This window comes from Phaseolus vulgaris, chromosome 11 (genome assembly GCF_051622355.1).
Source record: "Phaseolus vulgaris cultivar YP4 chromosome 11, ASM5162235v1, whole genome shotgun sequence".
Classification (NCBI taxonomy): domain Eukaryota; kingdom Viridiplantae; phylum Streptophyta; class Magnoliopsida; order Fabales; family Fabaceae; genus Phaseolus; species Phaseolus vulgaris.
This window is the reverse complement of record NC_143508.1, coordinates 51,695,097-51,709,096: the sequence shown is the minus strand read 5'-3', so window position 1 is coordinate 51,709,096 and position 14,000 is coordinate 51,695,097. Positions and strand designations below refer to the sequence as shown.

At 30.1% G+C, this 14,000-nt stretch overlaps 1 protein-coding gene across 2 annotated transcripts; it reads right to left on the bottom strand.

Moving 5' to 3' along the window:
- Nucleotides 1-4,757: 4,757 nt before the first annotated feature.
- Nucleotides 4,758-10,024, bottom strand: LOC137829119 (uncharacterized). 2 transcript variants are annotated; one of them, XM_068635914.2, is made up of 5 exons: nucleotides 9,908-10,024; nucleotides 9,682-9,767; nucleotides 8,172-8,764; nucleotides 5,769-5,944; nucleotides 4,758-5,690 (listed from the first exon to the last, which is right to left on the bottom strand). In XM_068635914.2, the coding sequence occupies exons 2-5, from the start codon at nucleotides 9,701-9,703 to the stop codon at nucleotides 5,237-5,239; spliced, it is 1,245 nt and encodes a 414-aa protein (XP_068492015.1). In that variant the 5' UTR covers nucleotides 9,704-9,767; nucleotides 9,908-10,024; the 3' UTR covers nucleotides 4,758-5,236. The 2 variants fall into 2 exon arrangements, with proteins under 2 accessions (XP_068492015.1, XP_068492019.1); XM_068635918.2 differs by having other exon boundaries at nucleotides 9,956-9,989.
- Between the last annotated feature and the right edge of the window lie 3,976 nt (nucleotides 10,025-14,000).

Below are 14,000 nucleotides of genomic sequence, written 5' to 3'. Positions count from 1 at the left end.
TTAAACATTAAGACAAATATCAAATATCACTATTCTTTCACTTCCAAAACATTAAACATAAACATTAATTCAAAAACATTAAACATAAACATTATTGACATTCTTTCATTTCAATAACATTGGATGCCGCCTTAGAAGAACTTTCATCCATTTTTTCATAATTATAATCTTCCCTCGTCATCTGCACACATTAAAACAATGTCATTTTTTTTCTTGCGAGTTAGCGGGCCAACCCGCCCCGCTACTGGCCCGCGCGAGTCGCGGGCTAATGCGGGTTAGCGGGTTGAAAAGGTTAGCCCGTCCCGCGTTTTTTACCTGTGGGCCGCGAGCCGGCCCGCATGGCCCGCCCCGCTTTGCAATCCCTACTTTACACCATAAATTTCAATTCATACTCTTTATCTATTACAATATTATTTATTTTATATCTAAAATTACATAATAATTTTATAATATATATATCGATAATAGTAATAATAACAAATATCTATAATCTATAATAATATATAAAGAAACTTGCACTATTTGATATACATATTTTATGTTTATGTTTATATTATACTCTTAACTATATTTCAAATTAAAAAAGTAAATATAACTTATCTAAAATATTAAAAATAACTTGATTTTGTTTCAATAATAAAACTCATATGTAAACCATACCAAAACTTATGAAATTTCGTCATACTTTCTGCAATTTTATTTTGGATTCGTAATGCATTGAAAAAATTCACACAAGTACTTTCATATGTTGTTTGCACCCAGGTAAGGAGTCACGTCCATAAATAAATCACAAAAAAAGATACGGGGAAGAAAAGACATAACGTTTGTTTTCGGAAAACCAACTTTATTCACTCTTAATCTGGGACTTACCACGCCTTACTCCTTGGGTATTTTGGTCTGAAATTTTTACCAGACATTCGTCATTGTGTCTATTGAAATTTGACTGATATTTGAGCCCCAAATTTGTCCCACAAGATTTGCAATAAATTTTTTATTCATCACTCTCAAGAGTGAAAGGAAGGTTCGTTTGTGTGTCAAACTTTTGATATTTTTCCTATGTAAATATTCATCCGTTTGACCTAAAATTTGTCGCGTTTTGTCCCAAATTCATTCGAGATTCTTACGTCGAATTTCAGGAAAAAAAACTATTTATGGAGAATTTTTGTGCAAACCAAGGTTATCCTCTACCAAAACTTGTGAAATTTCGCCTTACTTTCTGCCATTTTATTTTGGGCCCGTACTGCGTTGAAAAAATTTACACAAGTGTTTTTATATGTTGTTTGCACCCAGGTAAGAAGGCACATCCATAAACGAATCACAAAAAAATATACGAAAAAGAAAAGCCAGGACATTTTGTTTTCGAAAAACTAGTTTTATTCACTCTCGATCTGGGACTTACCACGCCTTACTCCTTGGGTATCAGACATTGGTTATTGTGTCTACTAAGTTTTGGCTGAGATTTGAGCCCCAAATTCATCCAAAAAGATTTGAAATAAATTTTTTATTCATCATTGTCACGGGTGAAAGAAAAGTTCGTTTATGTGTGAAACTGTTTCATTTTTTTCCTATGTAAATGTTCATCCGTTTGACTTGAATTTTGTCGCGTTTTGTCCCAAATTCAGTCGAGATTCTTACGTGAAATTTTAGAAAAAAAATTATTTCTGGAGAATTTTTCAAAATATTTGTGCAAACCAAGACTATCATCTACCAAAACTTGTCAAAATTTCGCCCTACTTTCTGCAATTTTATTTTGGGTCTGTACTGCATTGAAAAAAAATCACACAAGTATTTTCATATGTTTTTTGCAACAAGGTAAGGAGGCACGTCTATAAACAAATCACAAAAAGAAGATAAGGGGAAGAAAAGCCAGGACGTTTTGTTTTCGGAAAACCAATTTTGATCATTCTCGGTCTGGAACTTACTACGCCTTACTCCTTTGGGTATTTTGGTCTGAAATTTTTACCAAACATTAGTCGTTGTGTCTAATGAGTTTTGGCTGAGATTTGAGCCTCAAATTCGTCCAAAAAGATTTGAAATAATTTTTTTATTCATAACTGCCAGGGGTGAAATAAAAGTTCGTTTGTGTGTGAAACTTTTTAATTTTTTTCCTATGTGAATGCTCATCCGTTTGACCTTAATTTTGTCGCGTTTTGTCCCAAATTCAGTCGAGATTCTTACGTGAAATTTCAGAAAAAAAATTATTTTTGAAGAATTTTTCAAAAATTTTGTGCAAACCGAGGCTATCCTTTACCAAAACTTGTGAAATTTTCCCTGACTTTCTGCAATTTTATTTTAGGTCCGTACTGCATTGAAAAAATTCAAACAAATATTTTTATATGTTGTTTGCACCCAGGTAAGGAGGCACGTCCATAAACAAATCACAAAAAGAAGATGCGGGTAAGAAAAGTCAGGACGTTTTATTTTTGGAAAACTAGTTTTGGTTTAAAATTTTTACTAGACATTCTTCATTGTGTCTATTGAGTTTTGGCTGAGATTTGAGCCCCAAATTCGTCCCCCAAGATTTGAAATAAATTTTTTATTCATCACTGTCAGGGGTGAAATGAAGGTTCGTTTGTGTGAAACTGTTTGATTTTTTTCCTATGTGAATACTCATCCGTTTGACCTGAAATTTGTCATGTTTTGTCCCAAATTCAGTCGAGATTCTAACGTAGAAGTTCAGAATAAATTTTTTAAAAATGCTCCTGAAGTAGTTTTTTCCTGAAATTTCACGTAAGAATCTTGACTAAATTTGGAACAAAACGCGACAAATTTCAGATCGAACATATAAACGGATTTTAAAACAGAATACAGACAAACCATTCATTATTTTTATATAATCACCATTATTACTTATTATAGAGGGTGGTCCCTGCAATTAAACCATTCTCCCAAATCTTAAATCAAAGTTTATTTTTAATTCAGGTATAATTTTTCTTTAATTAATTAAAAAATATTTCATTTTTTATTTTCGGTTTCTTGTAAAGATATTAAATAAACGATTCATACTTGTAGAAATCCTAAGCATTCTCATCAATCTTGTAAAAAGAGGAATAATATCTATAGAAAATATATATTATAGACTTTTTTTAATAGTTGGAATATGCACTGTAAAATAAATTATTTCTAAATATATTTACAATTTTAAAAACCACATGTTTCAATTATAATTTATTCATAATAAAAAATAAATTTAAAGGGAATCATTATTATCATTCATGAACTTCGATTTTCTGAATTTATTTTTCTAAGGATTTTTGTAAATCCTCAATTTAGAGTAATATTCTTAGTCTTAGATAATTTGTTCGGAATGCGTTAAGGATACTTTTTTAACATGTATTCAACCCGTATACAAGTTAAACAAATAAATAAATTCAAATAGTAAAAAAGATTTTGACCAATTTTAATTTGTTATGAAATAGATGAAACTTAAAGGAATGATGAATCATTGTAATTTCTATATTTCAATAAATTAAAAAAACTAGAACACGTTTATTTATTTATTTTACTAAAAGAAATAGATTTAATCCTAAAAGATCTAAAGAGTTAGTTTTTATATATATAAAGGATAAAAACAAATATGAAAAATTAATATGATTGGCTCAAAATTGTTATAGGTCTTATACTACTTTTTGTTAAAATTGACATATGGCGGCTTTTTATTATGAGATATATTTTAATTATGTAATTTTAGGTTACATTACTACTATATTATGTTTATTTATGTTTAACAACTTGTAAAGTTCAATCATATTAACAATTAATTTTATTTTTTATATACATATACATATATATATATATTAAAAAAGTTATATTCAACTATATACAAAATTTCTTTGAAAATGTCACTTTTTGTACCCATTACGATGCTTTATAGACAAAGATGAGTGGAAAATAAAATAATTTAATTTAACAAGAGATAAAAACAAACAAAAATTTATTGGTATATATAATTAATTTAATTTAATTAATAAAGATTGATAAATTTTTAAATAAATTATTTATTATTAAATAACAATAATAAGTATTAAAAAATAATTATACAAATAAATATTCCTATTAAACATAAAATAACAATTTTCAATCAACCCCCATGAATTCTTGATTTTCTATTATCTTCCATTCGATTTCTCTCTCAAATTTTTTCAAGAAATCTCAAATCATCTAAACCACGCACAATCATCACAAACACAAACATATCAAATCATTCCTCATAGATAACAAAACACTCCAAGCAAAGAAAGTTTTAAGACAATTACATTCTACACTCCCTTAGATTCTTTCTAAATTCCAAAATGTAAAAATTTGATCCTAAAATTTGTTGGATATAGATAAGGCAATTGGGAAGGTAAAAAAAATCTTTGGTGTTGAAAGAATTGATTGAGTTGAGGGTGCACGAAGCATTGCCAAGTTTAAAACTATATAAGCTTTTGAGTCCATTAGGACCTAAGTTATTTTTTCTCTTTTTTTTCTTCAAACAGTAATACATACCAATTCATATATTTTTGGCTATATCTCTAATCTGTGTTTTGAGTTAAGCATTGATAGAACACATAATGGAAAAATCAACAAACAAGAGAGAAAACAACAAACTCTGCTAAATGATTAACTTCAATTGCTCTCTTTTGTTATCCTTTTGGTGGCAACCAATTATAAGCATTTTTCTGCCCCCACAACACACTAGAGAATTCCATAAGGGAAGTGGGTGGCAGTGCATGAAAGGTGAGAGTGAGAACGTAATAATGATGACTAGTGTGACATGCAGCAAAAGGGAGCACAGGAAACTATAGCATTCCCATTCAGAGCAAGGAAAGAAGCAGTCCTATTTCACGGATTATTTAAAAGATAACTTAGCATGCCTAGGCATGTAAAAGCATCAATCCTAACCACTACCCATTCTTCACATTCCCCAATGATTCTCCAGTCAACAAGTCAACTTTACAGGTTGAAGCTCCCTCTCTCTTTAAGTCAAGACAGACACAAAGACTACTTTGAAGTTTAGCAGTCACTATTAATAGCAATTGAGGCAACTAATTTTTCTCTACACCTCATCAAGAAGCACAAACCTTACCGCGCATTCAGGAATACATGCTTCCACTAGAGACAATACCACTCACTACTTTCATAACTCACTTTCTCTTTGATTTTTTTGCTTTTTTATTCTTTTTTTCCATTTCTTTTTTTACATAGAACATATTAGAAAACTTAGGATTTGATCACAGTAGATCAAAAGGTGCACTCAGTTTGAAGCCCATTCAAAGTAATGGCAGCGAGCACCTCTAGTTGCAGTCCAATTCCCACATCCAAAGAAAAGACTCCCTTGCTTGGGACCTGGTTTCCTCACCATGCCCCTGCTGCTTTTCACCCCACAGAAGCAGAAAGGGCTATACTGAACCATGGGAGTGGTGACATCCTTTGCTTTGTAGGGGCCGTGGGGGAAAATGATTGGCTGTTCAGGAGACTGTTTCCACACCAGTGATCGATCAGATGGCTGCCACATTATGGTATTGGTAATGGAAAATTTAAAACCCCGGTGCATGAGCAGTGCCAAGAGGCGAGCAGTATTTTTGGCATCATCAAGGCCGCAATGTGCACGGCCCTGCCAGGCCAGGCCCGCTATCTCAACAGCTTCCTTTAGATTGCACCTCACAGAACCAAATACCTCACGGAAAGGAATCCTTAAGTTGATCCAGCTAACAAGCAAATAAGCAAAAGTCAGATGAAATGAAATTCTGGTAAACATGTCATCATTTCTATGCTGCAGCATTTACCGGTTAAAATAAGGAGGCTTCCGTATTTTTTTAAATCGGCACTCAGATTCAAGCATCACCCTACAATCCCAGTTAGACCATGTAACCACAGCAAAGTTGGAATTCTTTATTCCCTTCTTCTCAAGCCATTTGTCATGCCTAAGGAGAGCCTCACTCAATGTAACACCCCTGTCCACCTGAACCAAATGGTAATAAATCCAATTAACAATCATTTGCAGCAATAGTGAATTGGTAAGTGCAATAGTAAAGGAGCAACAGAAATGTTACAAGGTATAGAACTTTATAAAGCAATGGAGTATTTCTACCATTCAAGTCAGTTTGGGACGCAACTTTTGTGTCTAGAAAGGTAACTTTAGGATATAAAAATCAAGTGAGCCCATCCCAAATAGAGCTGGGTCAACCTCAAAATGGATATTACTTATTGTCCAATCAGGTTGAATGAAGAAACACACATGCACACAGATGATGCTGAAAATGAATGGATGCAAAATTGTGTGAGAAGCCATTAAAGCACTGCACATCCATACTCAAACAAAACCTAGTGAATAAAAGGGAGGGGATCAAGAGCATCAAATAAAGATATCCTTCATAATTCTTTCCAACATCCTTGTTCTCAGTATCTTTTACTTTATATCATAATTGCAAAGCACATCATAATTTAGTTCTATAATGCATAGCACATATCGCCCCTACCATAGAGGAATTCAAATTGTTAATATTAAAAGCTATGTTTAAGCACATATAATCATTAACTCTTAGGTCATCTTAGATGGTTAGCTCTTACTAGGAAATGACTCCTGATGGAGCACTCTCTGAGGCAACACAAGACTTAGAAAATTTTAAGCTCTTATTAGGAAATGACCCCCAATGGAAGTACTCTCAGAGGCAATGGAAGACTTGGAAAATTTTAAACTTTCCCAAGTTCCTTAGAAAACTTGGAACTAGGTTTCGGAAGGTTCCTTGAAGAAGATCCTTAAGAGAATACTCCCTTTTTGAGACCCAAGAAGAACAAGAACACAAGCATTGTAGCATTCAAAGGGTGAGTTACAAGAGCGGGTAGGGCTTTATTTATAGATAGAGGAGCTCTTAACTCAATAATCTAGGTGGTGATGTGGCACTAACTGTGCAAAGTGCAGCTGCACTTGAAAATTTCGTCACCTTATGTATCTAAGTCCCACGTCTCTCAGTTCAAGACTTCTTCATGTGTTTATAAGCTCCAAAGCTCTCTTGAAACTTGCATGACCATGTGGGTGTGTGATGGTCCGTATTGCTCACTCCTTGGTCTTTCCAATTAGGGTTTTGACTTCTCTAATGAATAGGGTTGCATGTTGACTCCACAACTTAGGGATTTTACCCCAAATCAAACCCTAATTAGGCCCAAATTAAGCCCACATATGCTTCTATTTTTACATAAGAAAAACACTATTTTCTATACAAGAATTTCTACTTCTATTTTTATACAAGGCTACGTCCATACATTTTTATAAGACTAAGAAGAAGGAAAAGATTTTAATATTCTTCTTTCAAATGTTATTCTTCCTCCATGAGGCTTCCTCTTCTTCTATCCTCTTAGCCAATGGTTTTGAGGCTGGATGGTTTCCATCAAATCCTCTGGTAACTTATACAATACAGAATATTTACTTTAGAATTAAATTAAGCACGTGAACAAAGAGTAACATTACTATGTCACTAACTCTATGTAATACCTAATCAGTGATGATTAGCTCTAATCTAAATAATGATGCCTACTGCAATTAATACTGCACTGAACATTGAGATTGACTGCCATTTTCTCAGAAAAAGGTCCTTGGAAGCTTATATATTCACTAATCTCTTAAGATTGGAGCTCAAATTGACTTAATTTGTTGAACAGTTGGCCCATATGACATATATGTACCAGCTTAGAAGTAGAATGCTAAAATTAAGCATATGTATAAGTGTGAGCTTTGCTCACATTACTATTGGGTGATTATATTATTGTTGGTTAGCTCTAATTTAACAAACCATTCTTCCTGTAATTAATAATTAATATTGCACATTGTATAAACAGTTTCCTGTGTGGGTTGATTAAATGTAAGTTTAGCCTAAAGCGTTTCTCTAATTCAATACAAATAATGAATTAATTTCTACTCCATGAAATCTTGCTGTTTTGCTATCACTCTCCAGCAGATATTACTGGTTAACAAGAGTAGTATGGGCTGCTACATTGTGTCAAGGGAGTTACCATTTACAAATACTTTAGAAATCAAGACATTTGATATTCACAGAGAAATATAAATGTTAGTTCAATCATAACGACAAATGAAGAGGTAAAAATCACAGAAAAAATGCTTATAATGGTTGTCCTGCTATTTCTGCATCATTTCATTCTCATAAGTTGTTGTAAGATTTGCCTTAACACACCTGAATTTGCTGGATACCAGTCAGATCCTTGCAGAAGTCAGTCAGAAGGTGATTGCAGGTGGGCCTCACATATGTTTGAAAACAGGCTTCCAGCTGGCCAGTGATGCTACTCACTATAACAGATGGAAACTCAATTATTTCTTGAGGGTGGGGATTTTTCTCCTTGTCACATGTAGCCTCAAAGTCTATCACCACAAAATACTGAAATTCCTGATATTGCTCACGTGGATAACCCTGAGCAACCATGTTAATTGGAACATACTGAAGCTGGTTCTCAACAGGATAAGGATAAAAATGGCTCTCAAAACCATTCATTTGGCATTGCTGCACCTTGTGAGCATTAAAATGGCAGGGTGTCCAGGTGCTGTAGTTTTGATGATAACTAGGTTTGCTGTGAAATTCATTGGAAGGCTCAAGAAACTCACTGCCCAGATGGCAGTTAGGCTCAGTAACATCCCCAGCTGGGTGAGTACCAGGCTCATTTTTAAGCTCCGTAAAACCTTCCATAGAACTTCCATTACTCTGAAAATTGCAAGGAAATACCTTGCCCGGGAGGCATTTTAAAGATGCCTCACAGTTTATTTGCATATTTTCTGCACAAAAGAAAGAAAAAGGATCATGATAGGCCCAAGCAAGAATATGGGAAATCTTGAAAAAATCTTACATTTAAAAGATCAGAGACTAAAATATATCTATTTGCACTTAGAAGTTAGAACACACTAAGATATTCAGTTATCCTAAAAGGATTGGAAAATTGAAACCATGAATCTATTTCTAATGAATGATGACAACTGACATTTCAATTCATTTTCAACAAGCACTTAAAATGAACAGTCAACAATCAAAAGATCTCTCACCACAAAAAAAGAAAATCTTCTTCACACTCTGCTATCAGATGCACATTAACCAATATGGGTCTGCCGACCAAGTAGAGTCAAATAAATTGCTATCCAAAAGATTTATATTTTTTATCTAATGAACTAAGTTCCAAAATTCTGCTCCCCGTGTCAGAATTTCCACACTATTCACTCTGGCATACACGCCTTTAACACTAAAGTCCAAACTATTCACGCATCCATCCAACTCAAACCAACAGACACTCTCACACTAGATACCCACTTCCATCCTCACTCCCACATATCTAACAATCCAAATCTCAACACCTCAGTTGCATAACCGCAAAATCCACCTTTCCTGCAGTTCAACCAGCAAATTCAACCCCAAACAAGTAAAAACCGCCCAATCCAAACCCAATTCACACACACATTACTCCCAACCGCACCAAACCACCGAAAAAACCAAAATTGAACCACCACGAAGCAAGCAGCCAATGACACAGTACTCCCCACAGCAAAAAAAATCACAATCAACCACTAGACATGCAAAAGATGCGCACCCGCACCATAAAACCAAAAATTAAACCAACAGAGAAAAGTTACCTCAATTAAAAAAATCAAAACCCGAATTAAAACAAATTTTCAGAACAAAATTCAGCAATTGAAAGACGAACCTGAATTTTCAAGGGCCATCATGATCGTGAATAAAGTTGAGATCCACGAGCGAGTACATCAGATCCTCCTATAAACAAAACCACCGCTGCATCGAAAACACAAACGATCAAAATCCACAGCGAAACCACCAAACGCACACAAAACGTAAAAAAACGGGCGAGAAAACGTGAGAAAAGAAGGAACGGCAAGAAAATCAGAGAGAGAGTTTTAGAGAGAGAAGAGAACCTGATTGTAGAGAGAGAAAGAGAGAGAGAGGGGTTAGAGTGAAATTACCTATCGGATTTTATATACACAAAAACTCTCTCTTCTTTCTCTTCTCTTTCATGGGAGAGTGAGTTAAGCATTCCATGGAGAATAGTGGGACCCACCCAACAGTAAAATAATATTTTTATATCTATGTTCTAAATTAGATAATTTCAGTATATTATGGATATTATCAATTTATTAGATATAATTTTCAGTACTTTTTTCTTTTCTTGTAATTAATAAAAAAAATATCCATTATCTTATATTAACTTGTTTTGTTTTATTTAAATATTTGAATTTCTTAATTGTTTATTTTGTATATGCAAAATGAATTATAATCATTTCTTTTCAAAATATTATTCATTACCAAATAATTTCATCTATAAAATTAAACAATTTAGTGTACATTGTTAATAAATATATTATTTAATATCTTATTTAATAGAATTACTAATAATTTTGTATACAACATATGTAACATCCATAATTTGTAAAAATAATGATAGTTTGATATGTATAGTCGTTTGATATACATTGTCTGATCAATATGTGCCATAGTCGTTTTATACAACATATGATGTGTGTAGTTCGTCTAACCGTTGTAATAACGTTTACTTTGTATTTTATTTTGTTTGCGTTTCTTTAGTATAGTCTAGTTTATTTTTTCTTTTTTAAATGTTATCTTTAAAAACTCTTAGTTACATTAAGGTTAAGATAGGATATTTTGATGGTCTTCTATTGTGAATGTTTATATCATTCTATACGATTAAACATTAGCAAATCTTTACTCACCTTCTTGGTTGGAGGGTGATGATATGTTGATTACTCATTTATCCTGACAAGTCACTACAATTGAAATCTTTTGTGTCATTCCTAATATTGTTATTCCTAATGTTATTCTCAATGTTAAATCCAATGATACCCCAAACATTATTCTTAATTTATTCTTCCAAAAAACTTCTTTAAAATAATTGCATCATCTAATGAATTTGTCTCACTCATCGTCTCATGAACCTATTTCAAGTATTGTCTGGAGCATGTATTATTTACTACTTTAGATAAAAAAAAATTATTTTAACATATGTATATCTCACTTTCCAATTTTCTTATTGTTTACTTATAAATTATAACTAAAGAACTTGATGGATGCTCCTAACCTCCCTAACGCATGCACGATTGATATTTCAACTTACTTTCTGACACAAGGGTGGAGTATCAACGTGGTAGAAAATTCAATTGTTTTTAGAAATGTTGCTCACTCAACGTTAATCTTTACCTATAACCCATACTCTCATTAATACTAGATGGAAGTCGTAACTTTTCTATGCCACCAGAGTCAATTTGATATAGAAAAGCATGTATGAACTTGAATGAATATATGTTGAATCTAAGAATCACTCTGACTTATGTAGACGAAATTGAATTATTGTTTCATCTTCTATTCATCTTTCTTTTTCTAGTAGATAATCTTGTACTATGCCTAAAGCAGTTCATTAGAAGAATGTTGATGAATGTTAATAAGTTTGATTAATTAAGATAGTTAACTCATTGTTTCGTTGTTGTATTAATTAGTATATGCTCCTTTATTCTAATACATCCTATAAATTTCAAAATAATTCAAGAAGGTATTATACTTTAATTCTCCATCACTTTAGAGTGTTTTGAATCATGTCGAATTCTTATTGCTTTTCAGAGTAAAAAATAGTAAAATACTCGTTTACAACCATCATCTAATGTTTATTTCTAGAAAGATGAAACTATCGTATAATAATTTTTCTTAGACTAGAGAATTCTCCTACCTATCTTGATTTCATTCATATTTGGTTGATTCAAGAATGTCAACTTTTGCTCTCTTTTTTTTTTTTCATTTCCTTTTTCAAAAACTTATATTCTCTCATAAAAACATTCATTTATAAATAATTAAAGGGCATTATGATCCATCCAAAGAAAATCAGTACTAATTGTTCAATGATAAATAAAAAGAGACTTCATAATATATATATATATGGTATTCAAAACACATATGAGATAGATTTATTAACTTTTATTTTGCTACATTAAAGTCACATTAACTTAACTGACATTATAAAAGTTTTACATTCAAAATATAACAAATACTATTTTAAAAAGATAAATGTAAATAAACATGTTTATTTTATATAAATTGTAAAATTTATAATAAATAAATTTTATCCATTAAATTATAATTAGCCAAAATATATGCGTTATAATGTGGATTCACATTTTTATTAAATTAAAAATAATTATACATTTTAAAAAATATATAAAATTGTAAAATTAGTTTAAAAAATTATATAATTATTATTTTTTAAGTGAGAAATTTTTTAATTTTTTAATAAAGAAATTTAATTATTAAAGAATAAAATTTTCTAATTAAAATATGACACCAAAAATAATATCAAATAATATATATATATATATATATATATTTTACAGATATTTTTTTTCATTTTTAAGTTATTTATATAATTTTATTTATCTATATATTTCTACTAATAAAAAATATATTTTTATTTTTATATAATTTTATATATTAATTAAAATTAAAAATGATTAGAAATTCATATATATATATATATAATTTTATTAAAAAAGTAGTATTACAAAATTATGTAACTGTTTATGTAAAAAAATATAATTTATTTAATTATTTTGAGATAAATAAAAAAGTTATACAACTATTTATTTGATTAAATAAAAAATAAATTAATTTTAATTTATTAAAAATTAAAATTGTCCAGTTAAACCTAAGAAAATCAACACATAGTGTATCCTCTTTACATAATGGTATTAGATGAATTTTTTAATATATAAGTTATGTTTTATATTTATAAGAAATAATTTATATTATGTTATATAATTATTTTAGTGATTGATAAATTAAAATTAGAATACTAAAGTTAATTTGAAATAAAAATAGAGATTAAAAAGATAATAACTTAAAAAATATAAAAAATTATTAATTGAAGGAAAATAATAGTGTTCATTTAAAATTTATTATTAAATCTTTTTAATAATAAAAAAAAGTGTTTGAGTAGAAGGGGACAACTAGGAGTGAAGTGGTTGAAAGCGAAAGAGATAGCTTCAGTGAGATATTTTGTTTCGTTGTGTGACCGTTGCTTAACGGTTGTGGATGAATCTGCACCGTTGAATTTCATTACTTTTCTAGTTAAATAGATTTCGTCATGAACATCTCAGCATCTTGACCTTTGATTCGTGGATGGAGTATTTTGGATGGTCCATGATGAATTTCGTGTAAGTTAAACATTTTTTGGTTTTTTTTACTCAACACTGTGATTGAATGGTTGACGTACACGTGGAAGAGGGTTATACCACATTTTGAATGATCTATAATCAATATACAATGATATATTTCTTTATAAATTTTATTTTTTAATAAATAAAAATAAATTTATTTAATAAAATAAATAATGGAACAATTTCTCATTCTTATTAAAAAATAATTTTTCTAATTATAACTCTCATATACATTCTTTAATACCACTCTTACAAAATTATATATATTGTAAGTTATTATTTAAATGTTTAAAAAATAATTCTTACAAATTATATATACTAACAATATGAGCTGTCATGCATATATATATCCACATTTTTATGAATAATTAATGAAAAGATATATAATTTAATATATATAATTTTGTAAAATTAATATTAAAATATATAATTATTTTAAAATAAGAAAATATTTAATTATTCATTTTATTAAATAAATTATTTTTTATTTTTTTAAAAGTAAAATTTTTTAAAATGACTCCAAAGAAAATTATAAATGAGGTGTATAACGTAGAGATATAGTTTGAGAGTATATTAACAAAAATATATTATCTTTCTTAAAGTATTTTTTACATAAATTCTTATCAATCTATTTTTTTTTTTTACTTTTGTATCTGTTTCTTTTTACATATATTCTTATCAATATACTTTTTTTACTTTTGTATCTGTTTTTCTAACTTGATTAACTACCCCCAACTAAAAAAAAAAACTATGTACAATAAAATTTTAATAATTATTTATTTTTATAATTATT